The following is a 19,457-nucleotide window of genomic DNA, read 5'->3' as shown; positions in this document are numbered from 1 at the left end:
GTGCTCTAGGTGGGATCTCATGAGAGCAGAATAAAAAGGCAAAATAATTTCCTTTGACCTCTTCATCACACTTCTCTTGATTCCAACCCAGGATACACTTTGTCCTTCTGGGCTGCAAGAGCTCATTGCCTGATCATGTTGAATCTTTCATCAATCGATACTCCCAAATCGTTCTCCTCAGGGCCTGTACCTGTGCTTGGGATTGCCCTGACCCAGGTGAAGGACCTTGCATTTGGCCTTGTTGAACTTCATAAGTTTGGCATAGGCCCACCTCTCAAGTCTGTCTGGTTCCCTCTGGATAGCATCCCTTTCCTCTAGCGTGTCAACTGTACCACTCAGCTTGGTGTCAACTGCAAGCCTGCTGCATGTGCTCTCAATCTCGCTATCCATATCACCTACAAAGGTCTTATTTAACACCAGTCCCAGCACCAATCTGCGAGAAATGCCACTTGTCGCTAGTCTCCACTTGGACACTGAACCATCTACCACAACTCTGAGTGCAAGCATCCAGTGAGTGATCCATCCATCAAATCCCTTTGTCTCCAATTTGTTGGCCAGACAGCAAATGCTTTGCACAAGTTCAGACAGATGACACCAGTTGCTCTTCCTATATCCACTGTTGCTATGGCTCCATCATAAAAGGCCACCAAGTTTATCAGGCATGACTTTCCCTTGGTGAAGCCGAGTTAGTTACCACCAATCACCTCACCTTTATTTTCCATGTGCCTTAGTAGGATGTTCAGGAAGATCTGCTCCATGATCTTGCCAGGCACAGAGGTGAAAATGACTGGCCCATAGTTCCCTGGACCTTCTTTTCTTCTCCTCTAGAACATGGAGTTATGTTTCCCTTTTTCCAGTCAGTGGGAACTTCACCAGACTGCCATGAGCTTAGCAGCTTCATCTGCCAGTTCCCTCAGAACCTGTGATGAATCTCATCAGGTCCCATGGACTCGTGCACCTTCAAGTTCTTTAGATGGTCTCAAACCTGATCTTCTCTTACAGCAGGCAGACCTTCCTTCTCCAAGCTCCCTCCTTTGCCTTCTGCAGCTTGGGTGATATGGCTAGAGCTCTTGTCAGTGAAGACTGACGGAAAGAAATCACTGAGCACCTCAGCCTTTTCCATATCTTTAGTTGCCTAAGAGTTATGAACTTGACAGAGAAAGACCTCAGCCCAGTCCTTCATAATTTATCTTAAATAGTAGTAGAGCAAGATAGATAGTTTAAGAAATACTTAGGCAAATTTAGAATAATTCAAACAAAAGCCATGTTGCTACAAATTTTAGCACGTGTGGCTTAAATTTGCAGCTGGCTCAAGGTGCTACTTCCTCTTTGTCAGCCTCATAAAATCAAGACATCAAAGAGGAAACATCCCTCCAAGTCACTTCACAGATTTTTACTACATCGCAAAGGTCATATTCCTGCCTTGTTTACATGTCTGTGGCTTTCATTGACTTCAAGGTCACCTTTCCAAGACAATGGACATCAAATTTGCATGAGGAGAGCTTTAAAAAAAAAATATTAACTTATCATCACATTTGGACATCACACATTTAAAATCAGGGAAAGGTTCTACAACTTAAACTTACTTGACATTCCCTGCAGCTCTTAGCTAATACTCGTTGACCTTCTGCTAGCACTTTGCCTCCGTAGATACACTTTGCTGTAATTTGGGAAAAAAAGGTGAGGGATTAAAAATGTATAAATAAAATGAGCATTTAAGTAACAAACAAAAGCAGAAGTATAACACTAATCTAAAACCAGTCATCACACTCATATAGATACATTAAAAATATGATACCTTTTGTTTTCATCAGAAGTCAGTATGATACATAACTAATAATGAACTCATTTTAAGAGCAACTCATTTTAAAGAGCAGACTTCCTCAACTGAAGAGGAATAAGAGCATAAAAATAAATAATAGAGCCCAATTCATTAGCATTCATTAGAAAATATTACTGACACAGTAGTATTAGCTACTATATATATGTTACTAGAAGTCTTCATTACTTCTTTCAAGAAAACTGAGATGTTTCGTGTACCTCAGGAGAGTAATATAAGCACAGATTTCAATTAAACCTTGAAAATTTTTTTGCAGGCACAAAGGTGAACTCTTCAGCTTACTGGAAAACTGGCAAATGGATTTGATTTAGCAAATGATTCTATTGCATCAATCTACTGAAGAAATACATTTCAGAAAAATATCCTGAATATGCACCTGAAATAAACAGGTTTCCAAGGAAACTGAAAGTCCCTACTAAAAAAAATTACTGCCTGAAGTTTTGACCCCTCTGCTAAAGGCTACCAGCTCCAGACACAAACCGAGAGATTAGAATGTGAACTTTCCTCATCCTATGAAAAAAATCAACTAGCTTTGTTTAGAATTACCACCGCTATCAAGAAGGCAAACTCCAGCAAACCCGTGGCAGCCAACAGCTTGGTCAAGTATTACCATAACTATTCATAGTAGTCTTGAAACGGAACGTCTAAGTTCCAGTCCCATAAAGGACAGTAAATACACTAAACTGGTCTATTATTTTCCACAAATCAAGTATCCATCACAAAGGCACATAAAGGACAGTAAATACGCTAAACTGGTCTATTATTTTCCACAAATCAAGTATCCATCACAAAGGCACTCTGCATTACTAACAACTCAATGCTGAACACTGACAATATGACTTTTCTTGCAGTGTTTCTGCTATCTCTGTGCTCGACCAGTAACAGACTGGCCAATTACACTAAAAGGAAAGCAAAAGGACGTACTGTAAATGGCCAAAGATTTGAACCTTTCCTGAGTTGCAGCAAAAGCACTGTGAAAGTGGAAGCATTCTAAGCACTCAAATCTCAGAAAATAAATCACAGATCCACTTCTCTCATAAGCACCTACAGGTGTGCACACAATTTTAGCAGTTGATGCCAACAGCCAGTTTTCCACAATAGCAACTGTCACAGCCAATTTGATTACAAACGCCTTGAAACTAAAGAAATAGTAGGTCAACCATCATAATCTTTCGCACAAATGTGCTTCTAAGGATCTTCAGTTTAAACATACATACAAATGCTCTTTTAAATTAAAAAAAGAAAAACAATTTTTCAAAAAGAACTGTTTTCATTGTCCACTATGCATACAGAAATCAGATTTTTTCCTTTTGGTATCTGTTTTCTTGACTTTCTCTAAAAATACCCCAGTTTATATGGCTGACCTGCAAACTCACAGGAAAAACTGCAGATCAGGAAGTTTCATTTACATCAGTAATTCAAGTAAATATTTTTGGGAGACAATGAATTAAAGAACTTTTCTGTTTTCTTCTATTTTTCCTCCTGACATGACTGCTTCTAACATGAAAACGGACACACCTGACAGCAGGTCAAGTTAAACCACAACTGAGAAAAAATGATGAGATTTTCAACACAATTATAGCCTTTTGTCAGATAGTAATCTAAAGCCAACACAAGATGGCAGGGATCAAAACAGAATCACCTCATTTTTAAAACCCTTAACATATCAGACACCAGAACTGCTTTGTTAGTTAACCCACAGCTGAGACAGGAAACTTCAATAATCCAGCCATTCAATAATCCCTAGAGACAGCAAATTACAAGTGATGATTCTATCAGAGCAAAATAAGAAAAGCTCAGAGAAATTAACACCTGTGGTGCAGCCTCCTGGAAATCTCCTGCAATTACTGCTACATACCCAAAAGCAACTGACTGTGGCCCTAGTATATCATACTGTCAAGGAGCTGGCATTTGCAATCAATTTCAATCAACTTCCATACATCTCTTCCCACTGACTGACAAGCTGAGTTCTTGTCAGAATAACAAGTCAAGTTTGTGCCAATCACTGACAAAAGACAATTCTGACTGTTCATCTTTCCATTACAAATATCAGGACCACAGTTTTCATGGGGATATAAGCTGAAACTACAATTTGGTGCCTAGCAATTACTTCATGTCCAATTTTAACTGTTGTACATATATGTGTCAGCAAACACATGTCAAAAAAAGCATCCATACTCTACACATTCAAGAAGGAACTTTCTAGACTCCTGGTGTTTTAAATAAAAAGATATTCTGAGACAAAAAAAAATTAATTGAGGCAAGACCACCTTTCCACCTGAGTTCCCTGTTCATAGGAGTCTTGTAAGCAGAATACTTAGAACAAAATGCAACTGAAAGAAATGAGACAGCATGAGTAAACAACCGAACGAAGATAACAGCAAGTGACCTTTGTGACATCCGTGCTTTGGACTAATAAATTCAATGACTAAATCAAGCCAAAGGAAGTCTAAAAAAACGTTCATCTTTTCCTAGTAAATCTTAAAATAATTCAACAGCTTTGTCTTACAACTTGTAGAAAAAAATTATGCATGAAATTTGATGTTCTACAAGAAGAGGCCAAAGCATTTATTTTTTCTGCTTCTTAAGGCAAGATGGGCAACAGTACTCAGGTAAAATTCCCATGTATAAATTGTCTTTGTCCCTCATAGTACCATTAAGGCATCAAATATTGACTATTTCTTCCAAGAATGTTACCTACAGCTTTCGTTTCCAGAAGACTAACGAGACTAACCACAAAATTTACTTTTCATCAACTTATTTTGAAATGAGCAAAAACACTGTACACAGTGACATTCACTCAGGTTCTGAAATTCTATTATGTTTAATGAAAACCTTCCAAACTGAAATAAAAGACAGACAAAAAGATAACACCCGAGTTTATTACTTGTCACTACGGCAAGTTTAGACCAAAGGCTTCATCAGCAAGAGGTACAAGCTACAGCAAAGATATTCTTTTTTATTATTGCTTGTTTTTCACAAACAAGTAGAAGAACACTTTTACACCAACAAAACATAGCAAGACAATCTTGAAGATTTGCCATGCGTGTTCATTTAGAAGAAAATTACAAAAATCAAATTCACCACTGCAACTCACTTTACCTGAATCATCAGGAGCTATTAAAGTCTTTATAAAAAGCACCTGCTTTTAGGCCAAGTTTAGGTGCTTAACAGAGGGTGTAAGAAAAACGTTTTGGATCTACTTACCCTTGCATACTTTACAGCACAGGCTATCCACATGCACTGGGAGAGCATCAGGAGGGCAATCAAGAGGGGGACAGGACATCCTTCGACATTCCACAGCTCCACTCTAAGAAAACATTTTTAGGACAAAATTCAATCCCTGTAGTTAGTGAATACTATATACAAAATAGATAACGCAGAAAACTGTTATGGTAAATGAAATCACCTCTATGCATTATACACTCATCTTTCATTAAGAAGTTTAGTCCAATCCAGCTACAGATTTGAAACCAAAGCCATCTGAAGATAAGCCATCCCTGTGTAGGTACCTATTTACTAGTTTTACTCTGCTTTCCCTGAGTATAACACATCAAGAAGAGTACACAAGCTCATCCCTACAACAACATAAGCACCACTTTCTGTAAGCTGTGCCAGTCATCTCTGATACTTTTAACAATCAGTTTTCTATTTTCTTGAACAAACAGACTCTCTTCAGATATTTATCAAATAATTTCGACAAGACAAGATTTACATATTAATACTCTTCTGTTCCTTAGTTTTTCACAGTGATAAATGCTGAAAACAAGATCTGCATGTTGTTACCATTCAAGATGCAACTAAGCATCTATGAATACTATTAAGATAAGGCCTCCATTTAAAAAAAACTACTGTGAAAACAATTTAAAAATCAAATAAAAGCAACGTCTGCATTCACCCCAAAACCATAAAGCCCTCACAAATATAATCAAAACATACAAGACATGATTGTCAAGGGAAAGATTTTATTTTTAAAGCTTCGACATAAGATGTGCCAGATTTTCATTTATTTATTTTACTATTTACCTCCCTATTGTTCATTCTGCCACTAGATGCATGCTAAAAACATAACAATTCTTGGAATTCATATTATGTATTCAAGGACCGTTTTCACATTTTGAGTCCTACTTCTTAAAGTCCTTAGAAAGTCTTACTTTGCACGTGCAGTTCCTGCAGTGATCATCTTCAACCCAAGAATCTTTGTCTCTATAGATCAATCCATTTACTTGACAAGTCTTCTCACAGTGACAGTCTTCTAATCGACTCAGTCTTGTTTCCGCATAATTTAGCTATAAATGAAATTAACTTGATGAGATTTCTTCAGTTCAAACATGCAATTTTTAAAAGCCAAACATGAGAAAACTTAAAATTTATTTTTATCTGAACCAAATTTAACCACAACATTTGAAACTCCAAACCAAGATGTCAGCAGGTAACAAATAACCCTACTCATCTGACTTCGATGGAGCTGAGCGTGTGATCTAACATCAGTTTATGATATACACAACTATCTCTCGTACTGTAGTGAACCCCACTAAGATCTCCTTAGGCACTACGAAAAGTGCATAAGCTACAATTGATTTTAAATCAAATTTCTTAATTGCTCATCAATTTGCTTATAAATCTTAAGTCCTGATAGCTAGCAGACTGACTTTTTCTAATTACTTCCGCCTGTTCATTGTCAGCACCAGCTAGACTAATGCTCTCTGACTCGTAGAGAGGCTGTAACTTTATGATAATAAGATTTACAGCATTCTAATACAGAGTAGTATTCCTAGACTGACCCATGGACAAGTCCTGCTCCTGGAAAAAAACCCTGGATTTGTGGATAGCACTTAACATTCCTTACTCTTTATATTACCTCCTCAATTCCAACTACTACTATCTACACGCCAGCAATTGCTGTACTGACTAACGAGATACAATGCAATAACAAGTAGGAGCAAAGCACATTCATACAGCAGTAGAAAGAAGGCAAGGCTTTTGGAATTCCCTCCTCATCACCTCACAGACCTTCCCTTCCTCGGAAGCATTGTCTTAACACTCCCACCATATGCATATCTGGTAGCCAGTGTCATCATCTCTAACCCTTAACACAATTTCTAGTGACATTACCTAAAAATCCAAATAAAATTTGAAATTAAAAAATCCAGACTTATTTGGCATATTTGGAAGTAAACGTGCATTCTTTTGACCCCACAACTGCCACTGCTCTAAAAACCATCCCATTGCCAGCTAGAAGGCAATTTCTCAAGGTCCTGATTTTTTTTTGCTTTCACATTTGCATTGGAACCACTGCAAACACTGAGGCAAATGACTAAATGAACGCATACCTTATGCTGTTATGAATCCAGTGCTGTAATTCTGGTTTATAGGCTTTATAAAGGTGTGCAGTGCTGTAGGCTTTTTTACATGATGTTATATATTCGACATTTGTACATTTTCATCCTCTAAAATTCCAACCACTTTACGTAAAAATATTCTAATAAGCCTTTTTTCATTTCTGTCAGTATAAGAGCAAGATATTTAGAGGAAGAAAAGGAAAAAATAGCAGGCAAGTAGCTGTGGCCTGTTTCCTCTGCAGTCCTGAGGAAAGAAAGCTGAATAATTGTTCTCTTTTTCTTAAATTGTTTATCTGGTGTAATACTGGGATTGATACACATCTCCCCAGAATGCACATCTGGTGATTTCAAAACTGCTCTTCACATTTCAGAAACAAAACTATCCTCTTACTGAGTTGCTTGTTTTCAACAGAACCTCTTTTCTCATTGTTCTATTTAGTCACTATGTTTACCACCTAAAAGCCGTATTTAGCTTCATTTAAAAGGTGTCTGACCTGTCTTGTGCTTCCACTTTATAACAGGTCTCGTATTTAAATAAAAAAAAAAACAAATTAAAAATGAACATTCACATACAAGTTTGCTAGACAATGTTTAATTTTTTTTTCCCAGAATATGTATTTTTTAAAATAGTATCTAACATCCTTTGTCAGGACTATAAATATCTCCAGGCAGAGAAGAAAACACTAAGAAAATAAATATTTTCTCCCTTACAGCTTTCTGGATTGTTTATATTATCTTGCTTAGTACACTTTTTTTTTTTTTTGTTTAAATCTCATTTACCTCCTGCCCCATGAAATCAGCTAAAATACCCTTCCAAATGTTGTCAAATGCACAAAACTAAATTTGCTAAACATTTAAAATCTGGCTCTTCAAATATCTTACATTTCCTAGGATATGAACGGGAATATACTACTGAAGAAGCCCACACCATACCAGTTTCCACATACTAGCCTAATCCTGAGTTCTTAACATTCAGGAATGTTGGGCTAGCTGTTATTCACATTGTGTACCTTCCATGTTTCTCTTTTGTCCATACAAATAATTGCAAAGAGATTTCTGTTTGAAGCATGTTATTTCTAGTGAAGCTAATAACAGATTAATAACAAATGTCTCACAAAACAACCCATCAAATGTGGACAGGAACATTCTGTTCACAGAATTACCCATGGTCACATACATTCACAATATGAACAAATGAGATGAACTATTCCAGGAACTCAAGAGTTTTATTTATTTTTTAAATATCAGATCCAAGCTGCAGTCTATCTGACCTCAGTGAAGGAAGCACTACCTAGAAAGTTTCGCACTGACAGTCTTCAGAATCTCCTTCCAGCCCCAGCAACAAATAAATGAATGAAAAGCACGCTTACACATGAGCTCATAATTTACCAAAAATAAATTATAATGCACTCTCCAAGTGGATGCAGAAGATGCCCGCACTGATTTCAGTGCAAAAATTGCACTGTTTTACCTATAATTTTTAAAGAGAAGCCAGCAGTATTTCAGCACATCAGTCGGGAGTGCTGAAATATAGCATGCTCCTTTTCACCTGCAGCAAATGAACATATTAGCTCAATTTTTAACACACTGATTAACACACTGCAGTGCTTCCCTACTAACAGACAGAAGATTAAATCAATTGAACTAATTTATTGGAAAGATTCCGATAATTCAAATGATGGCAAAATAAGCATAAGCTTTAGAAACTATGTCTTCACAAACATTGGTACGAAGAGGCCAATGGCACTAAGCTCGTTTCAGGTCATCATTGTATACTCCTGTTTACTATCTACACAACAACTTTCTGTAGTCAGTGCTTTGCCTCTGCACCAGCACAAGACTCATGGGGCCCTGAGATAAAGCTCAAGGGAGAGCCCTCAGAGCTCCTGTCCTATCTACTGCATAATTTGCACCGCTACCAACATTACAGGACCCCACTGTCACTAGGTATGATGTTTTCTTTCCACAACAGCCCTGGTTTGCATCTTCATAGTTTTGCATTATATGAACAGCACTTGCACATTCATTGCAAACAACATTCACTGGGTTATTATACATCTGTAACCAATTACAGACTGAGGGAGTAAGCGAAACCCTAGCTATCACAGATCCTAAAAGCTACAACTGAACTTGGAACCACAGGGCCTGCTATTCCAAAACATCACGCTCATTCTCTGCATCTCCTCGTGCAGGGCCAGAAGCCAGGCATCACTGCCCATGCACGTTAGCAGGCCATCCTCTGACCACCTGCCCTGCCAAATGGGATCTCTGCGGGATGCCGTACATTCTTCCAAATCCTGCTCTTTGCTTGCCCAATGTCCCATATGATATTACTTATACCTGCACTAGTATTCCTTGTGGCTACTGACCTCCAGGACTGGACAGACAGATACAAATCTTAGTGCTTCTCTCACACGTCTCTATTTCTTTTTCTGCTGCAAGTATTTTTCCTGAATAATAGTATTTCTGCACACATTGCTACAAAAACAAAAGTCTACACTACTATCACTGAAAAGGAGCTCACAAAGAAGTATTATCTCAGCACCATGTTCTGGAAGTACAGAGTCTTCGCAGTACAAATGCTGCATTATTTGCTTTCCCTTGTAAAGTACTAGCAAGCAAAAATGTAATTAACAGCAGTGCAAGCAAGTCACTCAGTACAGTGCATAATTGGAACTTGCTCACGGCATCAGCAGGGCTCAAAATAATTGCCTGTTTCACACTGCAAGCAGTGAATTCAACTAAAAGCTTCGCATTTCCTATTTGGAGTCAGCTTGTCCAAACCGTATCAGCTGGGTAACTGGATTCTCAGTATAATGTGCACGTTATCTTTAAAAAAGTTCCCTCCCTGTTAGGAAAGGAAAGGACACTTAGAAGCAGCAGAGTAACAAGTATCATACATATCAATGTTTTTCTGCTAGTAGCACTACTATGCACATCTTGGTTCTGAAATTCCTTTCCAGTAACAACACTGAGATTGCAAGTAACTCCAGGATGGTTTTTTTGTTGCACTTAAATCTACAAGTAGTTAACACACAAATGCTGATTCACATAAGACAATTAATTGCTCCTTAATAAGAACAGACGTTTCACTGACATTAACATCCAAAAATGTTCCCAGGGTTCCCTTCAGCACAAGCCAAGGGATCATCCATCTCAAAAACACAGCTTCCTAACCTGGAACTTGACCACAGCCTGAGCTGAAGGGCTTTAGGTAAGACAGACATTGGCTGCACAGTGTGGGAGCAGAGCCTAAGGAAAGTCCCCAGCAAAAATCGCTGCAGCTTCCCATTCATCATTTCCCCAGTCCAAAACAGAAGGGGAAGAAAAAAGAAAACCAAACACCACTCTGCCTAACTGGAGCTGAATTCACTTCTACTGTAAAAGTCATTGATCAAAGGTGTTGAGATCAGCACAGCCAGCAGATTTAAAGACATTTCCTCATTTCAGCTCCCAAGGAGAAACGATACCAGTCCTGAAGATTTCACAGGACTCCCCACAGGCAAAACCACACACTGACAGAATCACATGGTGAGGAAATTGTTGAGGGATTTCACTCCTTTGTTTCCACATTTATCCCTCAGCATGGAAAAGAAAATCAAGCTAAGGTTTCTCACAGAAATCAAACCTCAGGCATTTTGTCGCTAGCTACCAAATGCTGCGCCAGACAATAGAAGCTGTATGAGAATTAAGTGACATCCACGAAACTGTCTCCTTAAGTCCACTGCAGATAGGGCTACTGGCAGAAAGAGGGGAAAAACAGCTCTACCATGAAAACATAAAATAACTGCAAAAGGAACACAGACTTATATGATGGTCTTAGTCCAAAAAGAAAGAGGGAATTGACAAAGATGTTTAGGTACCTACTTTTGCAGTCATTTTCGCCAGGAGTTCTTGTAAATCCATGATTCCTTGCACCAGGCTTAAGAAATCACTGCAGGTTGGGCATGCTCAATAAAGGAAGTTTAAAAAGAAAAAGGAAGGGAGGAAAAGAGGAGAAAGAGGGAAATAACCCATAAATAAATAAAGTCTGTCACACAGCTAACATGTCACATGCTGCTTATCTGCACATAAAATACAATCTGTTTACAGACATTGTGTCAGCACACGCAAGAATGACAATCCTGAAAAAATATATATATTTTCTTCAAGAATAAAAAAATCATCCACATTAAAAAAAGAGATTTAGAAAATAATACTTACTGCGATTCAGATTAGGACACTGCGTTATATATCCATTAGGTATAAAGACAACTTTCACATCTTGAATAACACCCTTTGTAAAAGAAGAGATAACTGGTAATACAGAATACAAACATTCACTTTGACCTGTGTCATAAGTCAGTTGTTGATGGTGTACAAAGAAGAGACCAGTGCAGTCTGCTAACGTGGAATATAGCTCAAGATGATGAAAAAAAACAGCAACTCTTCCTCCCTAGCTTCTTGTGTAATTTTCATACCATGCTTTTTTTAGTTTTGTGTTTTGCAATCAAGTGTAAGCTGCTTAAATGTCTCAAAATGGGACCGAACAAGTGAAAAGATACATTAAATAATACCCGTTACACAAGACACTTGACCACAAGAAAATAAAACACCCACCACAGCACTACTCTCTAGTGATTTAGCCAGACAAGACTGTGAAATCTATCATTATACAAGGAACAGTATAAAGAGCAAGAGGTAAGCATCTATATTTTAACTGTTGGGTCGTGCAGCCTGCTGGCTTTGTATCTCAGCTAACAGTTCATGTAATCACACCATCAGTTAGAATTAAATCTGCTTTCTAACCCAGGCAAATGGAGAGATCCCTTGTGTAGGGCTAGAGGAAATCAGGACTGCAAGGTCAGGAACAGACTGCATGTCACGTGAGGCTCAGAGATCAGACCAAGCAGGGCAGGAGAAAGTACCAGAAGATCCAGTACCAGCCTGCAAGTTATCTCTGAGTTGCAAAGGAATCCCTGACAAAAGCAGAGGACTCAAAGCATCACCCTGTATTCCCTGCACACGTCTGCCTTGAGAAACCCTAAATGTGTCCAGTAGCCTAAACATGCTGGAGGTGCATTCACTCAGTGCAAAGCTCTTCCTGCACTTTTTTTTGTACTGTGTAGCCTGCTTACTCCCCAGCACCCACTAACTTCTTTAATAATGGCATGGTCATTAAGTAAGAGGAGCAAGGGAACACAAGGGACTGCAAGCACTGCAATTTACATTTCCCCGACTGTTCATCAGACAGAATGACACGCCTGTCTCCTCCCAGACACAGAAGAATTTAATACATTTCCTTCCAAATTAAAGATCATGGCAGTTATTACCTAATTAAATTACTGATTTCTAAGATCACTATAGTTTTTGGTTAACTCGCAGTGAAGCAGTTTTTGCAGACTAAGGGCAGTCACTTGCTCAAAATGCTCACTTCAATCCATAAATAAAATATAGGCCATTGTGCTTGAAGCCCTGCAAATGCAGCAACATTTCACATTTACATATTCGCTTTCTAAGACAGCAGAAGGTAATGAGAAGCACTGTCTTACTGCTTTATGATGAAATATTAACTAAAAATATTAATAGACATAATCAGATCACACTGTCTTTCCTGCAGAAGTGTATATATTTATTAACCTTTTCATCTACGAGAATAATGAAACCATCGTAATAATGAGAAGCAAGGCTGTCAACAGGAAAAGAAACATCCTGAAAGCCATTTTATGCACTTTCTGCTAGTAGTTATCAGTAAGAAATCAGAAGCTGAGGTACAAAAACACATTTCAGGGCTTGAACCTCTCCAGCAAAAGGCTTAATCACGAAAAGATGAGTTTACAAAGTTTCAGTGTAGCATCACATGGAGTTAAGAAGTCATCCAGAGAAAAGCAATGCTTTTCTTTTGCTTTGTTTTTTTTCTCTTCAGTAAGTGTGTAAGGAATTTTCATCACATTTGCATTATATCTCCACTTCTGTGCCGTCGTTTGGACAGATACGCACTCAAACACAGATAGAGGGGTGTGGGGATAATCTCATTTGCTAGAATTTTGTCTTCTGCATTCTTTAGTAGCCCCAAGAGGACAAACAACCTGAAGAGGAAACATATTTCTGTCTCTTTTCCTGGCTACATGAAAACATGTTACTATGGGTTGATGTAAGAACACCAATTTAGCAGGACAGATGCCTTCTATACCAAAAAACCCTTCTGAAACAGAGTTACCACGATCAAATACAGAAGTGACCCTTTAACTCGAAGGAGCACAGATTTCGCTGATGTATTCTTTCTAACAGAAAGAGTTCATTACATGCAAAAGCTTATTACAGCCATAATTACTGCAACACTTATGAAGGAACCTGGACTATTCCTCCTTCAGCATTAAGTCTAGGTTGCTTAGAGCTTCCTACAGCTGCAGCCAGAAGAATTAGGCATGCACAGCTCCCAGGGGGCAAATCCCTAGTTTAGTTTAGCACCAGGCAGAGTTTCTCAATCCACATTCTGTGGTAAGATATGAGAATTTGGCCTTGACAGAGAGATATCAGGTGTCAAAATCTTCTTTGTTCCTTTCCCAAGGAAACATCACCATTTATCTTTGATATTTAAGCTTATAACTACAGCCAGAGCTTCATGATGCTCTAGTGTGAAGATCCTCCATCTGCACAGATTACCAGCAGCAAGACTAAATTCAGGTTTGTGGCACTAAATACCAAGCCCATCCCACGAGGATTTACAAACACAAAAGCCCTATTTATTGCACTTTTCATATCCATACTACATGGAGGATTTATCCCACACACTATGTAAAGACCCATGCAATGCACAAGCCCTTTATTTCCACATTTTCACTTCCTCCATTGCTTTTCACCCTGTTTAAAACCTATTTCTGCCTCAAAGACTGCAGGCCTTACAGCCGTGTAAAATGCATAGGCTAAAGTTGGTAATAGACTCTGCACAGATGTCTCAGCAGCTGCTCTCTAAGCCCCATGTCTAGGCAGTGCTACAGCAACCCCACTAGACAAGCACCACATCAGCATTATGCTCCTCTACACAGTGAAGAACTCCATGGCAGGCACCTGAACAACTGACTTCACCTTATTCCTTACAACTACAGGACCAAAACGACTACAGAGGCCTGAGTGCACATATGATGATGTACAGTTAAAACACAAAGCACCTGCTGTACCTCAGAAACAACAGTGGGATTGTAAGATCAAAGCCTTCTAGAGCAGATCTGAAAATTACAGTCTTTCAACAAGGATCATTTAGACAGCAATGCATTAACAAGCTCATTTCTGCAGTAGTATTTGGAGGGAAACTTAAGGGGAAGGGTGCTCCTCAATGACAAAATGAATTTTTGCAAGTAATTCTGACAACGACAGCCATCAATTCCATCCTAGAATAAGTGCCTTCTGCAAACCTGGTATCACCATCTTTCTTTCCTTTTGTTTCCCAATCTCATTATATGAGTATTCTTTAGCACTAAAACAAATCTCGCTTCTGGGCCACACAAAGAAGCCCAAAGGATCTATGCGTGTTTTTCAAAGGACGAAATTCATGAGATTCCCTTCAAACCAAACAGATCTAGCTGTATTAAATTTGGTCTGCATTAGCTCCCACCGGTGATACGCCACAACTACTCAGCCTTCTCTGAATTCCAAATGTTTGGCCATAACAATCAAACTACATAGCGAGAGATCCTAGTCGGAGGCTGACACCTCCACTCCCTTCATTACGCCGTACAGCACTTAATTCCCCAGCAAGCTTACTTGTGGAATAATCACTGAGAGTAAGAACTGGGAACAAAACATAAGGAAAATGGCAGCCACTGAGCAGCCGCTGTGCCTTAGAAATATTCTACTAGAAGACCACATCCTTCCCCTTGCTCTTCCGATACACTGAAGAATCATCATTTGAAATTAGTGTAGAACGTACTCTAATGCTATTCACTTACAGAGTGAAAGAAAGAACAATTAATTAACTAGCTACCATTAAAATAAGATTATTTTTGCAACAGCACAGATGATGCTTAGAACAGTATCCAGTGCTTTTTCATACAAACACAAAATATGCTAATTCTTCTTTAATGCTCTTATTTCCCTGAAGAGCACTGTTTGCACTACGGAAAACAGATCTATTTATTTATATGCTAAAATGGTGAAACAAATTGCTCTGAAAAAGAACGGGAGGGTCCTGCTGACCATGTAAATATACAGAAAGGGATGCGTACTCTTTACAAAATGGCAAAGCCCCAAGTTTTTGGTATGAGCAACATACAAAAATAAGACTTCTAAAACTATAAAGCAGGATTAAAAAAATACAACCAATTCTATTTCTGCCCCGAAGAAAGTTAGAGAAATATTTAAGCATGCATGAAGCAAAGGCACCTGTTGAGTTTCATTACGATCAATAAAAATGGTCAGCTCATTAGCATATCATTAGCTACCCTGCTGCTTCCGAAGTGTTAATACGTTGAAATATTAATTTACAATTACATAATATACCAGAGTTCTGAGGCATCGGATGTCTGCATAAAATGAGAATTTAAGATGAGCAAATCCAAAATGACTTTTTTTTTCCTACATAGCTATAAACATATGTTTACCATCTGTGGAATTACGGGAAGCAGCTGAGGTAAAAAAACAGCAGCTGTAAAATAAAATAATGCTATCAATTTCACTTTACAGTGACAGCCAGCTGCTCAAAGATGGAATGAACTCCAGGTTCAGAGCAACTCTTCGACCGTAATTTAACACGAAAGAAAAGTTAGCTTTTATCTGTTTCACAATTAAAATTATTATTTGCTACAACAATCCTACCCTAAATAATTTTAGCATAAAAATAAACTTCCTAGCTTCTCAAGAGGTTGAGGCTTTGAGGCAAGGTCCTCAAAAATGCAGCAACTGGTAGAATTATCTTACGAATTGACTGCTTCAAAGTGAACCGAGTGGGCAGTAAATCACCTTGGCAACAAATCCATGCCAATATCAAGGATATACGGATTGGACTATCAATACACCATATAGGCTCTTTTACTGATAGATAGTCCATGGCTTGTTAACCAAAACCTGAAGAAATAGTGACAGTTTTTCTGTAGATTGCTTCTGGTGGAGGAGGGTTTTTTTTGTTGGTTGGTTCTGCAATTGAAAATCAATCAAAATCATACAGGATCACCAAAAGCCAAAAAAAAAAAAAAAGACTAAATGAAATATATACGAGAGAACTTTTCAAGCCTTTGGTCGTTTATCTTTCCTTCACAAATTTTTATTTCACATGGATGTACTGGCATATTCAATGACAGTATCTTGGGAAGACTTATAAATGGTAAGACCACCCTGCCAGCTAGTCAGCCTTACAAGTAGCCTGGGCTTGGAGCTCCAAAAGGACAAAGAAGCTTATAAACAAAACCCAGCCACCCATTACTCACTCTGCTGAGACATGACGTGCTTGTCTGAGAAAAATACAGAGAAATGAAGTTATTCCAGAAACAGAAAATCTACTGTTTTGCAGCAAGGCACAGGCACTGCACAAAAACAACGAGTATCTGACAAAGACTGCAGGAGCACGGCCTAGGAGATCTCCTCTAATCTGGAAGCCAATGCTGGAAAAGGCAACAAAGAACAGACACCCTCAAGCATCATGTGAGGATACTCTGCTAATAAAGTCATGGAGAGACAAGTCTCCAAAAGGGATTAAGACTGGACAGGAGCCTACAGCTCAGCCTTTGCTTTGGAAAATTTTGAAGATTAAAGCCATCGTCTCTGATGTTGTCAACAGTCTCATTATGAACACAGGAGTGGCAAGGCAAGGCACAGTGGGTGGGTGAAACCCCAAGTAAGGAACCAAACCACAACATACTCAGCATTTCAGCCAGTAGCTACAGTATTCTACCTTACACAAACAGATTCTTCTGTGTAGGACCTGTCCCAAATCCCAGGCCCATTGGTTTCAGCTGAAATTCATACAAATCACATCAAGGAGTGTAAGATAACTAATCAAAAATATTTCATTGCCTACCTAGTTTCCTACTTCATGCACTATTTCATATCTGCTTACCTTAAAGAAACCATGTTTCCTGTTCCTCTGTCCAAGCCATAAATTACTTTCAGGTATCAGATTTGTTTCTGGGGGATCAATGATGCGTTCATAAATCCTGCAGAGGGAAAGCATTACCATTACTCAAATACTATTTTAACTCAGAAAAATTCCTACTCAAATTCAGACAGCAACAAAAAGTATGAAGCAGAACAAGAACTAAACCCGCCATTAAACACAATGTTTATCACTGACAGTTTTGCAGTTGCATAATAATCTTATAAGCAGCAATTAAATGACTCAAGAAAATTGCAGTTTCCCTTGTGCAACTGTGCAGTGCTAAACTGAAGAAGCACAATGCCAGAACCCACTCTGCTAGGGAAAACAAAATGGGAAACCACCCTATCCTTAGTAGTCTACTTCAAACTCAGCTACAAGTCCTGAGGAAGAACAGCTGACATAAACAAGATCCAACCAGAGAAATAACATCTCAGTATTTTCACACAGTCTCGAATTTTGAATGAACTTTGCAAAGGCCATTTGTTCCACCTCATACTCCCATAACCTTTTAGGCTTTACGACTATTTTATCCATCCTTGTGCCTGGACTTGCCAATTTATCCACTTCTCCAGTTTACAGGTGCTCCAGAACTCATTTGGCTTGCATACATATTCTCCATGTGTTCTGCCTCTGTTACACAGCCAGTTTGCTCACACCAATGGCACAGACCTGATAAAGAATAGAAACTTCTTCTATTTGCTCAGGCTTTACAGACTGCAAAAACTTGCACATGAACGCAGTAATCTCTATCTCAAATTCCTAGAATCAAATCATGGTTAAGTTGCTGTAATAATGCGTTTTGAAATTCAAGAAGCATCTGGAGTTTTAAAAAGACTTGATTTTTTTTTTTTTTTTTATTGTTTATTTTTAGGAAATCGGTAAAGGAGTTTACTTCATACCTTCTTCAGCAAGTCAGACCACTACAATGATGATATCATTGCACTGGGTTACGAAAAATTCAAGATCAAAGATATTACAGACTCTAGAATCTCACGTTACCGTGTTCCACAGGTGGGCATCACAAACTTACTGCTTCAGAACAAAACCAGCACATTTAATAAGGATTACTGAAAGATGACATATTTCCACTACTGTCCAGTTCAAAGTGGTGCATGCTGCTCTGTTATCATACCAACATGACAGCCAGTAGAAAAACTCCAAATGTGCCAAGTCCCACGATGTACTTACATCTTTGAAGGAGTGATTTGCATTTTTTCTTTAAAACTACAGTTTTAGACTGAATGTAAAAAATGAACAAAAATGAACACCAAGAAAAAAAAAGCAAGGCATTCAACACAACCCATTACATAATAGTTTTCCCATTTAGTGTCCAAGCTTTTCTAGCTCAGGCTCACCTAGAATAATCATTAGTTTTTGTGTTGTGTACTGCCATGCTGTCAGAAAATTTATACATTTGCAGGGACCTAAAAAGACCTTCCAGTATGAAAGAACTTCAAGAAAGCTCTACAAAGTTAAGTGCAAAGAATCATATGTGCTGAGTTTGCTAATCCTGAAAAGAAAATGACTTAGTAGAAAGAACCACTACCACTGCTAGAAACAAAACAGTTACATGAAAACTGTTAGCACGAGTCAGATGATGCATTCTAACAGTCAACATTTTATTGCTCAAGTTTATTATAATTACAATCAATTCTAATTCATCACATTCCATCAACATGATACATTCAAAGCTCCAGAAATGTATGCCTCTACTAGTTAATTACTTGTTACTATCTCCAAAAAATTACTACGCCGAGTTGTTTTGTTGTTTGAACAGGTAAAACAAGTTGGTATTCTTTTAAAGAGCTTTAAGAATTACAGGCATTTGACATGCGCTATCTTTATCAATATTTTAAAGTGTAAGCAGAACCCTTCCGCCATGCCTCATGTAAAATTGAAGATCTATTCAAATGCTGTAAAATACTGAACAAGGAACAAAGAATTGAGGTTCTCAAGAAAGCCAGTCGCCGAATTACATTACTACAATCGGAATTTCTCTTAAGTATAACATCCTTTAATTTGTGGATATTCAAGAATGTTTTATTTTCATTTACTCAGACAAGTTATAGGTTACAGTGTAACTACATTCAAGAACAGAATCATAGAGGTTGGAAAAGGCCTCCAAGATCACTTAACCCAACTCTGTACCCACCACCAATATTGCCCACTTACACCATGCCCCTGAGTACCACATTTACCCTTTCCC

At 38.3% G+C, this 19,457-nt stretch overlaps 1 protein-coding gene across 1 annotated transcript in view; it reads right to left on the bottom strand.

The window, feature by feature from the left end:
- The window catches only part of NELL1 (neural EGFL like 1), a gene marked incomplete at both ends in the record, with an annotated part of 285,943 nt that overhangs the window by 213,983 nt on the left and 52,503 nt on the right, over positions 1-19,457 (bottom strand). Inside the window, 6 exons of the mRNA XM_079537825.1 lie at positions 1,587-1,660; positions 5,048-5,150; positions 5,995-6,129; positions 11,050-11,132; positions 11,386-11,458; positions 17,213-17,309. Of these exons, the coding sequence (XP_079393951.1) occupies positions 1,587-1,660; positions 5,048-5,150; positions 5,995-6,129; positions 11,050-11,132; positions 11,386-11,458; positions 17,213-17,309 (565 nt within the window). The remainder of the gene's footprint in view (positions 1-1,586; positions 1,661-5,047; positions 5,151-5,994; positions 6,130-11,049; positions 11,133-11,385; positions 11,459-17,212; positions 17,310-19,457) is intronic.

The sequence above is a fragment of the Tetrao urogallus genome (assembly GCF_951394365.1).
Source record: "Tetrao urogallus genome assembly, chromosome: 6".
Classification (NCBI taxonomy): Eukaryota; Metazoa; Chordata; class Aves; order Galliformes; family Phasianidae; genus Tetrao; species Tetrao urogallus.
This window is presented reverse-complemented; position numbering and strand designations above follow the sequence as displayed.